General features: G+C 41.7%; 1 protein-coding gene across 7 annotated transcripts in view; it reads right to left on the reverse strand.

The window, feature by feature from the left end:
• Fkbp15 (FKBP prolyl isomerase family member 15) overlaps positions 1–17,276 on the reverse strand; it is a 65,081-nt gene that overhangs the window by 16,735 nt on the left and 31,070 nt on the right. For 4 of the 7 annotated variants that reach the window (XM_076564309.1, XM_076564312.1, XM_076564311.1 and 1 more), the window contains exons 12-19: positions 16,535–16,642; positions 13,401–13,503; positions 12,015–12,121; positions 10,387–10,501; positions 8,005–8,114; positions 7,048–7,155; positions 6,072–6,166; positions 4,820–4,922 (exon numbers count right to left, since the gene is read on the reverse strand). In XM_076564309.1, coding sequence (XP_076420424.1) covers positions 4,820–4,922; positions 6,072–6,166; positions 7,048–7,155; positions 8,005–8,114; positions 10,387–10,501; positions 12,015–12,121; positions 13,401–13,503; positions 16,535–16,642 — 849 coding nt within the window. The remainder of the gene's footprint in view (positions 1–4,819; positions 4,923–6,071; positions 6,167–7,047; positions 7,156–8,004; positions 8,115–10,386; positions 10,502–12,014; positions 12,122–13,400; positions 13,504–16,534; positions 16,643–17,276) is intronic. The other 3 variants (XM_076564310.1, XM_076564314.1, XM_076564316.1) reach the window with 1 other exon arrangement.

Raw genomic sequence — 17,276 nt, forward strand, 5'->3', positions numbered from 1 at the left:
CTGCTCTACACATTTCGCCACTCATTGCCAAAATTCCAATCAAGCTGATGAGCAATGGGACTTGGGCCACTTTCTAGCGTTTCTGTGATAGACAAGGACCAACTTTAAAGAGACTAAATATTCTCCAGAACTTATGATACAGGTGAAATGACTGAAAACTCTCAGGTGGTATTCTGAACACTAGTGAAGATGGCAATGATTACGAGGATGGTCAAGAAAAGTCAGCTACTGCATTCATTGCCTTGAACTGCTGTGCCTCCCACAACACAGAGTCAGACATCAGCAGAGGCGGTGAGGTTCCTCTGTGGGTGACAGGCTTGTTTCTGTCAACTGGGGTTGGGCTGACTCCCCATGCTATGATATTGCCACCATGATTCCCTCTCCACTGTTCTACTTTATGCACATTAGACAGCTGTCTACTTTTGTCTTATCATTTGTGGCTTCTTATGGTATTCACCATGCACACCTGTGTTTACAGTATTTATTTCTAGGGCTGGGGATATATCTCAGGAGTGGAACACTTGCCTAGCATAAACTAGGCCTTAGTACCACATATACATGAAAGTATTTATTCCTTGTCTTATCCCCAAGCATTTATCAACTTTCTAGCTTTCATTTAAAGTCTGTGGTTTTGACTCTCCTAACAGTGAGGGAAATGAAACAAAAGTATATATGAACTAAAGATAAATAGGCCATGGATCTGAGGGTATATGTAACCTTTACAGGAGGCGTTAAGGTAATTTTTGTCTAGAACCTCCAGAGTAGGCTTCATCTTCCTCACATGGAATAAAGTCTACTTGCTGTTCTGCTTCGCACAGGCATGAAAACTGAACTAACATAGAACTCGGACAGTTCTGCCCCTCTGTGGAGCTTAGGGAGCTCACTAATTACAGCAGAGCCCCTCACAAGACCTGGAAGACCCCTATGTCCAAAGGACAGAGTAGGGGACACTCAAAAGTGCTTCCCCACACTTTAAAGTGATGTCTCACCATTTAGCCCAGACTGGCCTTAAATAAATGATCCTCTTACCCAAGCCCAAGGGCTAGGATTATAGACATGCACTACTATGACCAGCTTCAAAGTTGTTTTTATATCAGATCCTTACCTAGAAAGGCCTACTACAGAAGCATAAAAATATTCTCATTCAAACGCATGTACATATACAAAGACATCAGCAATACATTAACCATGGTTATCTTTGAGAAGGATTATGGGTGATTTATGTGTTATGGTTTTTTTTGTTATTTTATTAGAATGAACAGATCAAACTTTTATAAATTGGGAGAAGGTACACGTGATGATGTGTGTGCATGTAGGTATTTACAGATATAGTCACAATATTTTAAATACTGTCAGGATAGGCAATGTCAAGGGGAAAAGGAAATCAGCAGAAACCTACATGGTAGTGGGAGGACTCTGATTGCTACCCTGGAACAATGTCCACTGTTGAGGTAGAGAGCTGGGAGAAGAATCAAGGATCAAAGACAAGGAAGCATTGACACTAGAAGCAGGAAAACAGCATCAGGAGAGACAGCACTCTGATGTGAGAGGACAGTGCTGGAAATGAGCCCCTGAGCAAGTCCTGGCCATCTTCTGGGCCTTGATTTGTTCTTTTAAAAATGAGTTCATTGAGCTCAATTCCTCTAACAGCTTTTCACTTTGAATCATTACTTCATAAGAAAATGGGTTCTTATGAATCGATTCTGTCACAGAGAAAAATTTTCACTTACCAAATATTCATTGAACACTTAACCATATTATTCTGAGAAGTGCGTGGAGGCAAACATCTGCCTCCTGAAAGAACTGCTGGTCTCTCTTTACAAGAGATCACAGGGAGACTGCTAAAGTAGATCAAAGCTGATGCACACCTTAAATCCCAGCACTCGGAGGAAAAGACAGGCATATTTCTGTGAGTTCAAGGCCAGCCTGGTCTACATAGCTAGCTTCAGACCAGCCAGCACTACATAGTGACACCCTGTCTCAAACAGCAAATTTTAAAAAAAGAAGTAGATTATCCAGGGATAGTGGCACACATCTGTAATTCCAACACCTGGAAGGCTGGGCAGGAGGCTGAAGAGTCTGTGGCAGCCTGGGTTACATACCGAAACACTGAAAACACCCAGGCTATACAGTGAGAACCTATACGAACAAAGAAAGAAGAAGAAAAAACAACTACCAGGGGACAGTCAAGGCCCACAATGGCTCGCTGAAATCACGGTGATGGGTGGAATATACGGGCAGGCCCTGGTCACCAGCGGGAGGTCCTCTAGAGGAAGGGGGGCAGGCTGCTCTGTTCTACCCTGCTGTTTGACTATGACACATGGGACACCTGCTAGGCTCCGTGCCAGACAGGTGGAATTTTAAAATGCAAAACCACGAGAGGATTAGCAAGCTAAGGAAAAGTTTGATAAACTACACCAAATTAGACCACTACTTTTTGGGGAATAAAGTTTCACTGGAACATACTTGTGAATACGTGCAGTGAACATGAAAGTCACATGTTGAACTTAAGTAAAAGCAAAAGTATCCAGATGTCAAAAAAGAAATGACTTTTATACCTGGGTAGGTACTGGAGTAGAGAAGAGCTTTGGAAAAGTGTTATCTTGGCTGCATATACTAAATTAGAAACCCAGGAGGTGAGGCTTCAAAATATGTAATTCTGATCAAGTTTCCCAAGCAACTCTGAGGTCGCTAAGCCACTCTTTGGGCATTATTGGTCTATAGAATAAGTTATAGTCATCATTTACCCCTGAATAGCAACAGTGAGGATAAATAGCATATTTGGGTGCCCAGTAGGCCTGGCGTTGGGGAGATAAAGAAAAGGGGAGGGAAAATAAAAGTAAAACCAGAGAAAGGAGACATAGCAAGGCACATTTTGTGGAGAGCAATGAAGTTGCAGGCTGCTGCTTATGACCAGGTCGTTAGTAGCTGTCACAACAAACAATGAATGAAGTAGCAATGGGAAAGAAACCGGGCCGGAACAGGACAGGGCTGTAGAGGGCCAGGCACAGTTCATCTGTGGATAGGTGGCTGTCTTAGTTACTGTTCTACTGCTAAGACACCATGACCAAAGCCAGAGGGCTTGCTTCCAGTTTAGAGGGTTGGTCCGTGATCATCATGGTAGGGAGCATGAAAGCAGGCAGGCATGGCATGGTACTGGAGCATGGCTATGAGCTCACATCTGATCCACAAGTTATAGGCAGAGAGAGCAAGACGAGGCCTGGTGTGGGCCTTTGAAATCTTCAAGCCCACCCCCAGTCACACAGCTCCTCCAACAAGGTCACACCTCCTATCTTTCCCAAACAGTCCACCAACTGGGAGACGAACATTCAAATATATGAGCTTATGGGGGCATTCAAACCACCACACTGGCCAAAGACATTACTTACTGGATGGTATGGCTAAGCAAACACAAAAGTTAGCTTGAAACATAAATAAGGAACCCTTATTATCAGAGTATAGGAAAGAAAGTCAAAATCACAAGTTATATATTCATTCTGTTCAATTTTGCATGTTTCCAAGGAAACGTCAATTATAAAATATAGATAGACTGCTTAGAATTTCATGAAAAAATACAAGATAAAGAGCAAAGATTTGCCAGCTGAAAAGTGATGACCCAAACACGAAGGAATCTGTTCTGGACAGTGTCCAGTAACAAGAAGAGGGAAACTGGACTCCAGAATTAGTTGACTCCAACCCAAGACTCACTAGCATCTTTCTCACTTCTATTCAGAGCAGATCAAAATTCCTACTCTGAAGGACTGAAGTCACAGTAATTCATGCCCTCCTTCTTTCCTTATCTATATGTCTGTCTGTCTGTCGATCTATCTATCTACTGTGGCAGGGTCTCGTGTAGCTCAAACTTTGGCTTCAGACTTTCCACCTAGCAGAGAATGACCTGGAACTCCTGACACTCCTCTAGGACTACAGGCATATGTCACCATGTCCAACTCCATTATTTTCCTTCTGTTTTGTTTCTTGAGACAGAATCTCACTATGTAGCCCCAAATGGCCTGGAATTTGCTATGTAGACCAGACTGGCCTCAAATTCACAGAGATGAGTTTGCCTCTGCCTCCCAAGTAACAGGATTAAAAGTGTATGTCATCTCACTTGGCATTTTATTAAGGAAAGGTCTCACTATGTAGTCCAGGCTGGCCTGGCACTTGCCACGTACCTCAGGGTAGACTTGAACTTACAGTAATTTTTTGTCTTGGCCTCCCAAGTCCTGAGATTACACACATATGCTACCTGTCTGGCTCCAAAATAGCACTTTAAAATGGTTTTTTGTCAGACTCAAATGAATAACAAACTACACACAGACGAAAGATCAAACTAGACAATCCTAAATTCCACTAAGAACAACATACAAATTTATTATATAACATAATAGTAATTTTCTTTTGATTCTATCAAAAGAATAAATTTAGCTTCTTATAAACTATAATAGTCTCATAATTATCAAATTATTAAGACAAGCAATTGGATTTTTTCTTTTTCTTTTTTTTTTTTTTTTTTGAGAGACGATCTCACTAGGTAGCTCAGGTTGCCCTTGAACTACAGATTCTCCAGCCTCTGCTGTCAGAAGCTGGGATTACAGGCATAAAACCTCACCCCTAGTTCAATCTTGTTTCTGAGTCAATTTACTGCAAAACATAGTAAAACAGATCTAGATGTGACTAACACATGAAAATCGTTGGATTTCTAGGTCTGTCCCAAAGACAACAAATATCCTGCTGAACAGAAACTTGGAAGTTCTTATGTAGGACTCCTCAGCTCAACGTATCCCAACCTGGGCCTTCCTCTGCCCGGCTATTTTACCTTCTCTTGTTCAGCATGCAATACTCTTGCCTGTGTGTTTTCTGTGGCTGTTTGAAGTGAGTTGTTCCTCTTCTCCAACATCAGGTTACTATGCTCAACATACCTGAGACAGAAATAAAGACAAAGAGAAGATTTACCCCACACTGAATGTTTGAAAGGCACAAGTGAACCCACTCAGTTCTCACATCGTTGTTCTACACCTTCATCAGAAACAATCTAAAGGGAGCTGGAGGGATGGTTCATAGGTTAGGAGCCTTCGATGTTCTTGCAGAGGTCCTGGGATCAGTTCCCAGCACCCACGTGGTGGCTCACAACCATATGTAACTCCAGTTCCAAGGGGTCCAGCTCCGTCTTCTCTCCCAGGATACTGCACACACACAATGCACAGATATGCAAGCAAAACATCCATATGCACATATTTTTTAATCTTAAAAACAAAAAACAAAAAACAAATAATCTGAAAGCACTTTGCTTTCTCGATACCTGCAGAAATTAACCAAGATATCGACAGTAACCAAGGAGGTGGCAACCTGGGCCACAGAAGAATTGCTCTGCATAATGAAGGCAGACATACACAGGGTGTGTGCTAATGGGAGATGGGGAGGAAAGAAAAGGGGGTAAGAAGACTGTAAGCCTTCTACCAAGCCTGCCATGAGAGAGACAAAAAATACTAGGTGAGAAATACAGGAAAAATGGCTTTTTCAAATGAAATGCATTGAGACTAGTCCTGTTTACCTTTCCACCCTCACAAAGCTCAGAAGGATCCACTAAAAACTACAAAATGGTTGTGCTTTATGAAATCAGTGAGGCTCTGGTCGAGTCCTATTGATAAAATAATTCACACAGAGAAGAGTGGACACAATTTTCTACATAACACGCTTTTCAGAAATGAGGAATAGGCTTGCAGAGATGAACCAAATACCCAAAGGCACACAAGAATGAAGGGCAGAGCTGAGGGTCTCACACCAAGCACAGGCACCTCAGCGTTTTCTCCTGAAGCAGTGAACAGGTAACTCACACAACAGGCAGGACTGACATGGCTGAACTACATGGACGGGTGAATAGGCTGCAGCTCAGAGAGAGGTACTGTGTACTTAGTATGTTCAAGGTCCTCGGGTTCAAGAAACAAAACACAGCAAACGTAGAGCAGAGACTTGTGATTAATATACTGCCCTCGACAAACGTGTGTTAAAGTGGACAAATTACACTAAACCCTTTGCCCAGCCTCCCCTGGCCTTGTCCCTGTCCTTACCTCTGGTTTCGTTCAATGAGTTCACTAATCTTGTCATTCTGCTCTTCTATCCGACTGCTTTTCTCAAGGAGCTCCTGCTTCAGCCTCTCGTTTTCCTGATCCAGACACACAACATACAAGGTATGTGTCTTCAAAGTGCCCGCTTCCTCTCCACTCTCTGCTTCCCGGCTGCAGCCAACGTGACCAGCACTTCACGTTCTGCTGCCAAGCCTTCCTGCCATGATAGACTGTATCCCCAAAGTGTAAGGCAGAATAACTGAACCCATGGGTAGCTTTGTGAACACACTTTCAAACAAACACTAAACTTATTTCCCCACAGATGTAACTGTTAAAGTAACAAACTGAATTATACCTGATGGATTCTAATCACTAGGCTAGATAGCTAGAGAACTGAAATGATCAGAAAATGAAGTGAGAATTTAAAATTGGGCCAAAAAGCAATGTTTCTTTTTGACCACATATAGTGTAAATCACATTGCACATAGAGCACAGTATAATACAGCTTAGTATAATGGAATATACAGTACAATATAGATGGTTGTGGTTCCAACAGGAGATGCCACCTGCATGCGCATGTGTTCGAATACTTCATCTCCAGCTTGGGGTGGACTGGAGGTGGGGTCCAGTGAAAGGAAGTGGGTTACTGAGGGTGGTCCTTAAGAGTTCCTAGCTAGGTCCCACTTCCTATTGGCTCTCTGCTCAATGGGACCAGTTGTCTCACCCTCTGCTACCACTCCTACCCGCCATGATAAGCTGCATGCTCTCAAACTAGGAGGCAAAACAAACCCTACTTTCTTAAGAAAAATAATACGACAGTGTAAGTCATAGGACCAAATTAAGCCATTGGTTTGTCCAACTGTAGTATTCAACACATGTTATCTCTCGGGGTGAGGGACAGATTTTCACAGGGTGGCACATCTGAGGAGGGAGCATGGACGAGCTCTCCAGGCTGAGCTGTGCTCCCCATCACCCTCACCTGAATGATTCGCTGGATGTTGCTCATGATCATGCTTGTTTCCATGGTGACTGACATGTTAGGAGGAAGCATAGAACTGCCGGAGCTATGCTTCTGTAACTCTTCCACCTGCAAAGGGAGGCCAGAAAGACTGTGTGAACATGTTTAACTGGAGAAATGCAACTCACCCGGGACCAATCACTTTTTTAAGGAAGTTAATACATTTCTGAGACAATATCTAAATGTAAGCCTGCTTTCTCCTGCTAACTTGATCCCAAAGTAAAAATAACCACCCTTCTAGGTAAATGACTAAGGACTGTGAATATGGGAAACCAAGGACGAGTTTTCTTACAGCTGTGGCTTCTCCTATTTACGTCCCACTTATTGTCTACTTCCTGTCTCCCCAACCCCCTTTTTTACACTTTTGTTATCTCTTTTTAAAATTTAAAATATTTTTTTAGATTTATTTATTTTATTTTATGTGTCTTGAGTGTTTTGCCTACAAGTATATATGTGCACCATGTGTGTGCCTGGTGCATCAGAGATGAGATGAGGTATCAGATCTCCTGGAACTGTGAGGGCTGGGAACAGAACCTTGGTCCTCTGCAAAAGTACTCTTAATCACTGAACTGTCTCTCCAGCCCTCTATTTATTATTTATTACAATTTCATACATATAAATAATGTGTCTTTATTATACCCACTCTCCTTTATTAAAATTAGTATTTATTTATTCAGATTATTCTATGCATTATTCTGTGTACATATGACATGTGTAAATACAGACATGTACACCTGTGTCACAGCACATGTGCTGAAGTCAGAGCATAACTTGTAGGAAGCAGTTCTCTCTTTGCATGATGAATTTCAGGAATCAAACTCAGATTGCTGGACTTGTTCAGCAAGTGTTTTTACCTGCTGAGCCGTCCCTGGCCCAACTGATCCATTTTCAACAGAGCCTCAGCTCTGACTCAGTCACCTTAGTCATGAGATGATCCATTTTATCAGCCACTTTGCTGACTGCCATTCGAATTTCAGTGTTGTGTTGCCGGGCTTCAGTCATGAGAAAGGACATCATGTCACCTGATCCTAAACAGACATGAAAAGGAACTTATAAACCTGGAAAGAGGAAACCATGCGTGAACAAGTCAAGGGCAGTTTTAGCAGAGAAAGGAAAGGACCCCTTTCATGTACTAGGAAATGCAGTAGGTGATTTCACACTGTCAGGAGAAGACATAGAAGAAGGAATAGAGACAAAAGGGCTCCCAAGCTAATAATAACTAGGTTATATTTCTGCAAAATGCATCAAGGGCTAGAGTCTGGCCAAGTGCACACTGGTCCAAGTGTATACCCACTTTGGACTACTATAATCCTGGCACTTACACTGCTTCCCCTTTCACCTAGCTGTGTATCAGGCATTGCACAGGCACCAGGAATACAGTCATGAATAGAACATGGTCCCAGATCTTAGTGGGCTTCAATTTATAGACAAATCATTACAACAGAGTGTTTTAAATTTCAAATGGGCACAGCAGCACATGACTGTAACTCATGAGGCACACAGAAGATTCAGAGTTGAAGATTAGCCTGGGCTTCATGAGATACTATCTGAAAAACAACTTTTTAAGGAGGTGATTTCAAGTGCAAAAAATAGGCCATGTATAAGGTACAAAAATAGCACCTTAAAAATAGTACTAACCTTCTGGGGACATTCATATGCACTTGTGTCTACAGAAGCAGTGGATGGAGAGGTGCTGAGCCAGAGGAAATGTCAGGTTGGAGGGATGCCAAAGTGTTTCAAAGATGGAGAAGGGACAGGGCTCTAGACAAAGGCTGCATTTAGGAAGCCCTTCCCACTGCAGAACTGCAAGTTAGGCTGTTGAAGATACACTAGTTTCCTCTCCCACTATCTCATGCCAAAGTGATTACCAAGCAAAAGACAGGCTGCACACAATGGCAGAAAACCCACACATCAGTCAACATTTCATTTACTTTGTTTACAAAACACATCTATGCTTGCATAAGTGCATAAAATACACACAAAGTTGCTCACACAACTATGAGAGATGCTCTCCTATGGGCAGAAGTTTAATGACAGAGAAGACAGTTACCTTTACTTTATCCCATTTTGTATTGTTTGACATTTTTACTAAAGTGAATTACTTTCCTAATTTACAAATTTTAACAAAGTAGTTTTCATCCGAGGCACTCAACACCCACAGTAGTCCTCATGCTTCCTCTCAATCCCTCCAGTGTTTGCTCTTTCACCATCTGCTATAGGCTCCAGTCACTCTGACAGAAGAATTAAAAAGGCTGGTAGGAGAGCATGGAGGGAAAAAGACCAGGACTGTGGGTACAAAGGAACTTCGGAGAAGATGCAAATTTTCTAAAAAATGTATTGTTGTGACAGATGCACTGCTGTGGGATAACTCTTTTGTGCACTGGTTTAATAAAATGCTGATTGGCCAGGAGCCACGCAGGAAGTATAGGCGGGATAAGCAGACAAGGAGAATCCTGGGAAAGAAAAACAGAACTGAGGAGGAGATGCCAGCCCGCCATCCAGGGAGCAGCATGTAATGACACACAGGTAAAGCCAAAGAAAATGTGGCGACATATAGATTAACAAAAATGGGTTAATTTAAGTGTAAGAGCTAGTCAGTAGTGTGCCTGAGCTAATGGCCGAGCAGTTTTAATTGATATAAGCCTCTGTGTGTTTACTTGGGTCTGAGCGGCTGCGGACCGGGCAGGACACAGGAGAACTTCCAACTACAATGCACAACTCGGAACTTTTCCTAAAGAAAAAAAAAAGATGCTGGGGTCTGGGGAGATGATCAGCCAGTAAAAGTGCCTTGCTCCATAAGCTCAAGGACTTGAATTTGAATCTCCAGGACCTACCAAAAATAGTAACAAAGGAAATTGACCATGGTTGTGTATACCTGGAACCCCAGACACAGGTGGATCCTGAAAGCTTCCTGGCTAGGTGGTCTATGCAAAAATGGCAAGATTTCCAGTTCACTGAGAGACCTAGTCTCAAAACAATAAGCTGCAGACCAATAGAGGAAGATATCCAATGTCCTGCTCTGGCCTCCACATATATGTACACAAGTACGCATACCTGTACACTCATATGCATGCACACATATATACATACACAACATGTACTATATATACTATATTTAAATATATATTTAAATGAATTATATGGTATATAAATTACAACTCAACCAAGCTGCTAAAACAAAACAATGAAAAGAAAGAAAGGGCAGAGAGCTGTTGGAGGAAAAATGAAAACAGAATGGGAGGGAGGAGAGCCCAGCAAAGGTAGAAGAGGGGAAACTGGGAGGAGAAAGCTATTCCCTACCTTGAAAGTGGGGAGCCTGGGACAGTGGTGCTGGGTACAAGGGCCGAACAGGCTGCAGCTGCGAGGTAACTGAGCATGCCTGGGGATATGTGTAGGCTTGCACACCTGCACAGGGCTGACAAAGTGACAAGTTACTTGTTTACATTCCTATGATAGAACAAAGCAGAAAAACAGGAAGGAGGCTTGAGGTGATTAAAACTGGAAATGATAAGACCACAGTTAGGCCACTGTCTTTGGGACTTGATAGTACCTGGTCACTCCAGTCCTACCCAGAACCTGAGGAACAGGAATCTTGTATCACTATCAGTCCTCTGACAATATGATTTAATAAAGTGGGAATTGGTTCCCTACTATCAAGCCTATTTTTAAGAAAAACTTGAAATTAAGCAAACCCTGTTTAGTTTCTCTTGAAGGAAAAAAAAAGTTATTTTTCAAGATTCCAAACTAAGCCAGTCAGTTTCCTGGATGCCTCTCCCCTGCTAGAATCGTTTTTTGTTTTTTTTTAATTATTTTACAGGCTTTTTAAAATCTGTATGCATGTATGTCTATGCACAAATGTGTGGGGGTTTCTAACCCACCTGATATGGTACGTTCTTAACAGCTGAGCCATCCACTGCTCAGCCCCTAGATTCTGTTTTGTTTGTGTGTTTTCAGACAAGGTTCCATGTAGCTCAGGCTAGCTTCAAAATCACTATATAGCTAAGGATACCCTTGCATTCTCAATGTTCCTGCTTCCAGTTCCTTAGTGCTGGGATCACAGATGTTTGCCACCACATCCAGTACCCTTGCTAGATCCTGATGCTTATCTGGGTGGCCAGAAGCTCTTATTTTTCTGAACCGGAGTATCTCAACTGTGCAAGGAAGATGTTACTGTTTCATGGGGATTTGCTAACGGGCTAAATGAGGTAATACAGGCAAAGCCCCTAAAAATTGGCAAATTAAATGCCTGGCAAAAGGCAAATGCTCAATAAACATCAGCTATCATTTTGAGGAGAGTTATTCTCTCCCCATAGAAGAACTTGTTTATTTCTAAGGACAATATAACAATCCAAACATTGTTAAATTAAAACAAAAATTCTTAGTCTGTGACAGAGGGATTTTCCACTGTGGGAGATGTTTTCAGTTTTGAGTCTCTGTTCACAATCACCACGAGGGGCTGGGGCTGGAGAGAGCTCTTGCTATGTTGCATGCACCAACGGGACCTCGCTGTGTGCCAGGCCCAGGCCTTGAATGGGTACTTTGCTTATTCCTGCACTTACTCTTCACAGGAAGTTGTGAATAGACAACTCTGTGTGGTTTAGGGATAAGAAAGGAGTAATTTAGGGAAAGGGAAATTACAAATATTGACTTGGGGAACTGCTGCTGTGTAAAAAGGAGAGAAGGGATCTTCTGTATTCACACAAGAAGACCAACAGAAATTATATTTCATGACTAAAACCACTTTAAAATAATATTGTTTGTTACCTGAGGGCTGGACGTGGTGGTACACTCCATTAATCTCAGCTCTCAGGAGGCAAGAGGCAAGCAAATCTCTGAGAGTTCGAGGCCAGCCAAGACTACATAGTGAGACCCTATCTCAAAATAACAACTAAAGAAATTAATTAATTAATTAATTAAAAAAGACTTACCTGGAAGTTCTGAGCATTTCCAGATACAACAGAGTGGGAATCAACAGGAGCAACTTGCATCAAGGCAGCAGAGGGTGTTTGGAACCCAGAAACAGATGGCTGAGGTGCTAGGTATGATAAAGCAAGATATTTCTACTGTTACCATCCTTGCTTCTTGTGTTAACACAAAAACACAACTCTGACCTCAAAGGGGATAAAAGATAATTTTGGAGCCAAGCAATCATGACCATGGCTCGGGAACATGGATTTGGGTTACTCCAAATTCCATGTTCCCATGTAGTTGACAATCTCATGAAGTTTTCACAGATCTAGACATTTTTTTAAATACAGTGGTGAAAACATCTGTATTCTGGGTGTGTTCTGGAAAGGCAGGAGGTTTTAGTTTCGGGCCTCAGATGCTATCTGACCACATTCTTAGCTTTTGATTGGTGAAGGCTAATACTCTGTACATTTCAAAGGATTTACCTAATAGTTACAGAGATGTTAGGTCACAACCAAAGAAGGGCAATAAGTGGCTATTAAGAATAGGCTGGGGACAGCACGGAGAACTGTCTCCATTTCTGTGAACGAACCCTACAACTGCCCAGGCCTGTCCCATCATTCACCCCATCTATGATCTGCTGGAGCACGTAAAGGGACCTGACCTGCAGACCCAAATCAGCATGATCTCCACAACACAATGTAAGACACAGAGAATAAATAAATAAATAAATAAATAAATAAATAAATAAATAAATAAATAAATAAATAAATAAATAGATTTTTCCAGGTGGCCATTAAAGACACATAGAATAAATGAATGAATAAATGAATGGATGAATGAATGAATGAATTCTTCCAGGTAGCTATTAATGGCCCAAGATAAATTACAACTCGTCTCTGAACCTGCTGGATCTCTGCCTCTACACAATCACTGACCTCGAGTAAGTTAGCCTTAAGAAGGTTCAAGTCAGGTGGGGCCTTTCCAGGAACTTTCCTTCACACTCATAAGTCTGGACTGGCACCTGGCATTCCCATGCTTTAAACTGGACCAGTTTCCCCACTTAAACTCCCAGAACTGTTCCACCAGCATCCCAGCAACTGATGGAAACAGTGCTCCCTTGTGCATCTGACTCAGATCCCATCTGCTGACACACGTGCAAATAACACACAGGGAGATGTCTCAAGAGCTGAGCACAGATTTCCAAAAGGGACAATGCAACAAAGCAGAAGTCACGACGACAGGCTGACTCCTTCTGAGTCTGAAAGTGTTCTACTAAGACAAACTCAAGTGTTAGTCCCCAACCCAGGCCCCAGCACTAACAAGGCAAGCTAATAATCTAAGGAACACTGAAGAAAAGTTAGATCCGACTCAGGGGCCAAGCCTTAGAGAGGTTCCTTTCTTACCCTGTGTGGCCATCTGTGGTAACACTGGATGGGCTGGCTGAAGAGAAGGCTGGACAGACGGTGTCACCAGGGACTGCCCAGCTCCGCGTACAACAGTTGTATCCTGAAAGAGACACAGGGTCGGTCTCTATGTGTAGGACTTTAGCTGAAGACTGAGGCTGCTCCTCTCTAACTCTATTCGCAATACAGGATTTCCAGGCAAGAAAGAGGAAGGAAAGGCAGGCAGAAATGCAAAAGTCAAGGGTATGAGTTGTATGCAGGAAGCATTCAATTATGCAAGAGCCCTTCTTCCTATAAACCATACCAAATAATCAAACACAGTTTATCTCTACTGGTGTTCTAAGCTGTCGATGTTTCACCATGACCGATCTACAGAACGCTCCATCAGCTACCTAACTGATCTAACCCGTTCCCACGAGAAGGGCCTCCTACAAGGACAGCCAGCATCAACCCAGCCTCACCTCTTCAGCCAAATCATTTCACAGACCCCAAACAGCCATAGGAAACTGGACAGAGTGGGATTCACTCCACCTCATTAGCAGGCTGGCTTCGATGCTTCCTGTCTAGAATGTTTGCCCGAACTCTTTCGTTGTTTTGTTTTTTTGAGAAAGTTTTTTGAGTCTTTCTATGCAGTTGTCACTGTCCAGGAACTTGCTATGTGGACCAGATTGGCCTCAAACTCAGAGATCCTCCTGTCTCTGCCCCCCAAGTGCTGAGATTAAAGGTGTGTGCCACCACACCTAGCTGTTGGCTCTCATTCTTAAAATATTTTTTGAAAAAAATCATAAAACCAAAGCTGTAACCCTAAATAAAGCTGCTCCATCTTCGTGCCAGGGCAGGCAGTCCTGACACACAGTTCATCATCTGCAGTGCTGTGGTTCAAGGCTGTCACTTCTTCGTCATTCTTTAGAGCGCCCCCAGACCCCAGTATTCTCTTCTGGGAAAATCAACCCACTTTTAGATTATTACCAATTCCTAAATCAACTCAAATGTCTACCAAGAGAATAAAGGGAATTATGATAAATGGAAGGCCACTGAATTGCCTTTAAAGCAATATACATTATATATATATATATATATATATATATATATATATATATATATATATGTAACTGATATTAACATAGGCATTTATGATATAACAATAAGTTTAAAAGTTAGTTTATAAAGCAATATATAAAGGAAATGCCTTTTTTGTTAAGTATATTCTTTCTTTATAATTTTTAATTATTATGCAATAAAGTAACTTAGTTTTAATTATACTTAAATTTTAATTAATTATATATAAAAAAGTAATTTTTAATGAATTATATTATTCAAATTTCATTTGTAGAAACCAGGAAACAAAAACAAAATAGTAAGCTCCATTTAAAATGTTAGAACTTTCCAGGAAACAAATAAAACAATACTATGAAAAATAAACCCTACTTCAGAGCACATTTTATATTTTTTCTCTTCATTTTATATCAAATGAAAAAATTCTCAAAAATCAATCTATCATATATTTCAGTTCATTTGAGAAAGAATTTTTTTTTTTATCAGTAACAAGCTAACCACTGAAAAGAGGCTTAGCCTGGCGGTGGTGGCGCATGCCTTTAAGCCCAGCATTTGGGAGGCAGAGCCAGGTGGATCTCTGTGAGTTCGAGACCAGCCTGGTCTACAAAGCCAGTTCCAGGACAGCAAGAGCTACACAGTGAAACCCTGTCTCAAAAAAACCAAAGAAAGGTGGAGGCTTGGGGACAGGGGGCAGGAGGAGGGAAGAGGGGGGATCTTTGATTGGTGTATAATTTGAATGAAAAAATTTTCTTAATAAAAAAAGAAAGAAAAAAAAACAGCTTAAGTTACTTTATATTCTTGTGGACCACAAATTTAGATCTAAATAAATATAAAATAATCATATTTCTGAAAGATATGTCATATTTCTAAAATCTAAAAATAGGAGTGTTTTCATTTGTATATGAGTGTTTATATGTGTTCACGTGTGTATACAGGAGGGAATGTGCACATTGTACACTTTTGGGCATGTGGAGGTCAGAGGTCAACACTGGGTGTGTTGCATGGTCACTTTTAACCTTAATTCTGAGTCAAGGTCTCCCACCAGACCTAGAGCTCACTGGTTGACTGGACTGGTTGACTCCCAGGCCCCAAGGGTACCTCTGTGGGCCCTCCTCAGATCTCGGATTGCAGGCACAAGGCACTGCCCCGGCTCTGATGTGGATGCTGGAGAGCTGCTTAGGTGACATAGCAAGGACCTTCCCCACTGAACTACCTCCCCATCCTGGGGATGCTTTCTGAGCACAGTGTCAAGAGCAAAAAGCAAGGGGGATTGTAGATAGGATTTCAACAAAATTCTTGAACTTCTAAATAATATTTTTAAAACACAGGAAAAAACATCATATATAAAGTCATAAAATGTAACAGTTTGGTATTTAAACATTGTATTTAAACATGGGTGAGAAGACCAGTATTTCCCAAACTGATCCAAGCATTCAATTAACAAACATGGATGGAAGCCAGAAGTAGTGGCATGTGCCTATGGTCCTACACACTGGGAAGGCTGAGGTAGGAAGTCACTGGAACCCAGGAGTTACGAGCCTAGGCAACATGGTGAGACTCAGTCTCCACGGGGAAAAAAAAAAAAAAAAAAGAATTGAGCACCTGTAGACATGCATGCAGGCAAAACACTCATGCACAAAAATAATAAAATTAAAATTTTTAAAGAGTAAAAGAAACTTTCAAAAAGTAGAATAGAGTGCCTGTTATGGGTTGTACATCTTGTCTGAAGACTGATTCTTTTTTCTCAACATGAAGCAGATTTATTCATTTCAGACAGGCAGCTAAAGATTATGAGCAAGACAGATTCAAGATCCTGGTACATGAACACTAACCAAACCTCTCTAAATGGTCTAGTTCTTGTGCCTGATGTGCAGAACTGCTTCTAAACAGTCCAGTTCTTGGGTCAGATATGCAGGATTTACCTCCATTTGGGGAAGGCCTAATCACAGTAGAAAGACATGTACCCGCACTGATCTCATGACTCTGGATTAGACACAGGAAAGGAACTTATTTCAACCAAAGAAACACAAGATGGCAGCACCTGTACCACACATGCTAATACAGTCAAGGTGACATACTTCTGGTTCTGAGCCATTGGAATCCAGCTGTGGTGGGAGGATGGGCAGCATGGGCTGGCCCATTTTAGCCATCCGAGAGATCAGCTTGGCCTTGACTGTGTCAGGACTCTAAAAAGAAGGCGTAAACATCACTGTGACTGTGGTTTGTTGCTTTCAAACAGTTCAACTTCTTTGCCTTGTATCAAAACCTTTACCCGTACTATTCCCTATTAGAAGCCGTTTCTTCTAGAAAGCAAGAATTATTTATGATACCAAATACAATGCAAATGCTATATAAATACAGTATTGAGGAAATAATGACAAGAAAGAAGCCTATCTGTGTACATTTAGCTCAGACGCAATCCCTATAGCGCCCCCACAAAAGAAAGTAAGAATTAAAGATGCCATGCATAGAAGCATATAATTAATAATAACAACAACAGTCAAAATGAGTCCCTATAGATCTGGAATGGACTGCTTGCATACGATCCATCTCTTTTAAATCAAGTGTCCCCGCTGTAAAATGAGAGTGCTAATGCACACTTGGTTTAACTTCCTGTGTTTAGAAAGTTTTTTCCACCAGGACCAATTACTTATGAAGTGGGTCCTGCTGTGGCTGAATGTGCACAGGGCTGGCTCCACCCATCACCTACTGTACCCAGTGGCAGGGAAAGGCCTTTCTTGAACCTGAAGTTCTTTGTCTACCATCTGGTCCCCCTGCTGCACACTCAGAGCCTGCATGGACCAAGCAGGGCAGCAGGAA

Source organism: Peromyscus maniculatus, chromosome 2 (assembly GCF_049852395.1).
Source record: "Peromyscus maniculatus bairdii isolate BWxNUB_F1_BW_parent chromosome 2, HU_Pman_BW_mat_3.1, whole genome shotgun sequence".
NCBI classification, from domain to species: domain Eukaryota; kingdom Metazoa; phylum Chordata; class Mammalia; order Rodentia; family Cricetidae; genus Peromyscus; species Peromyscus maniculatus.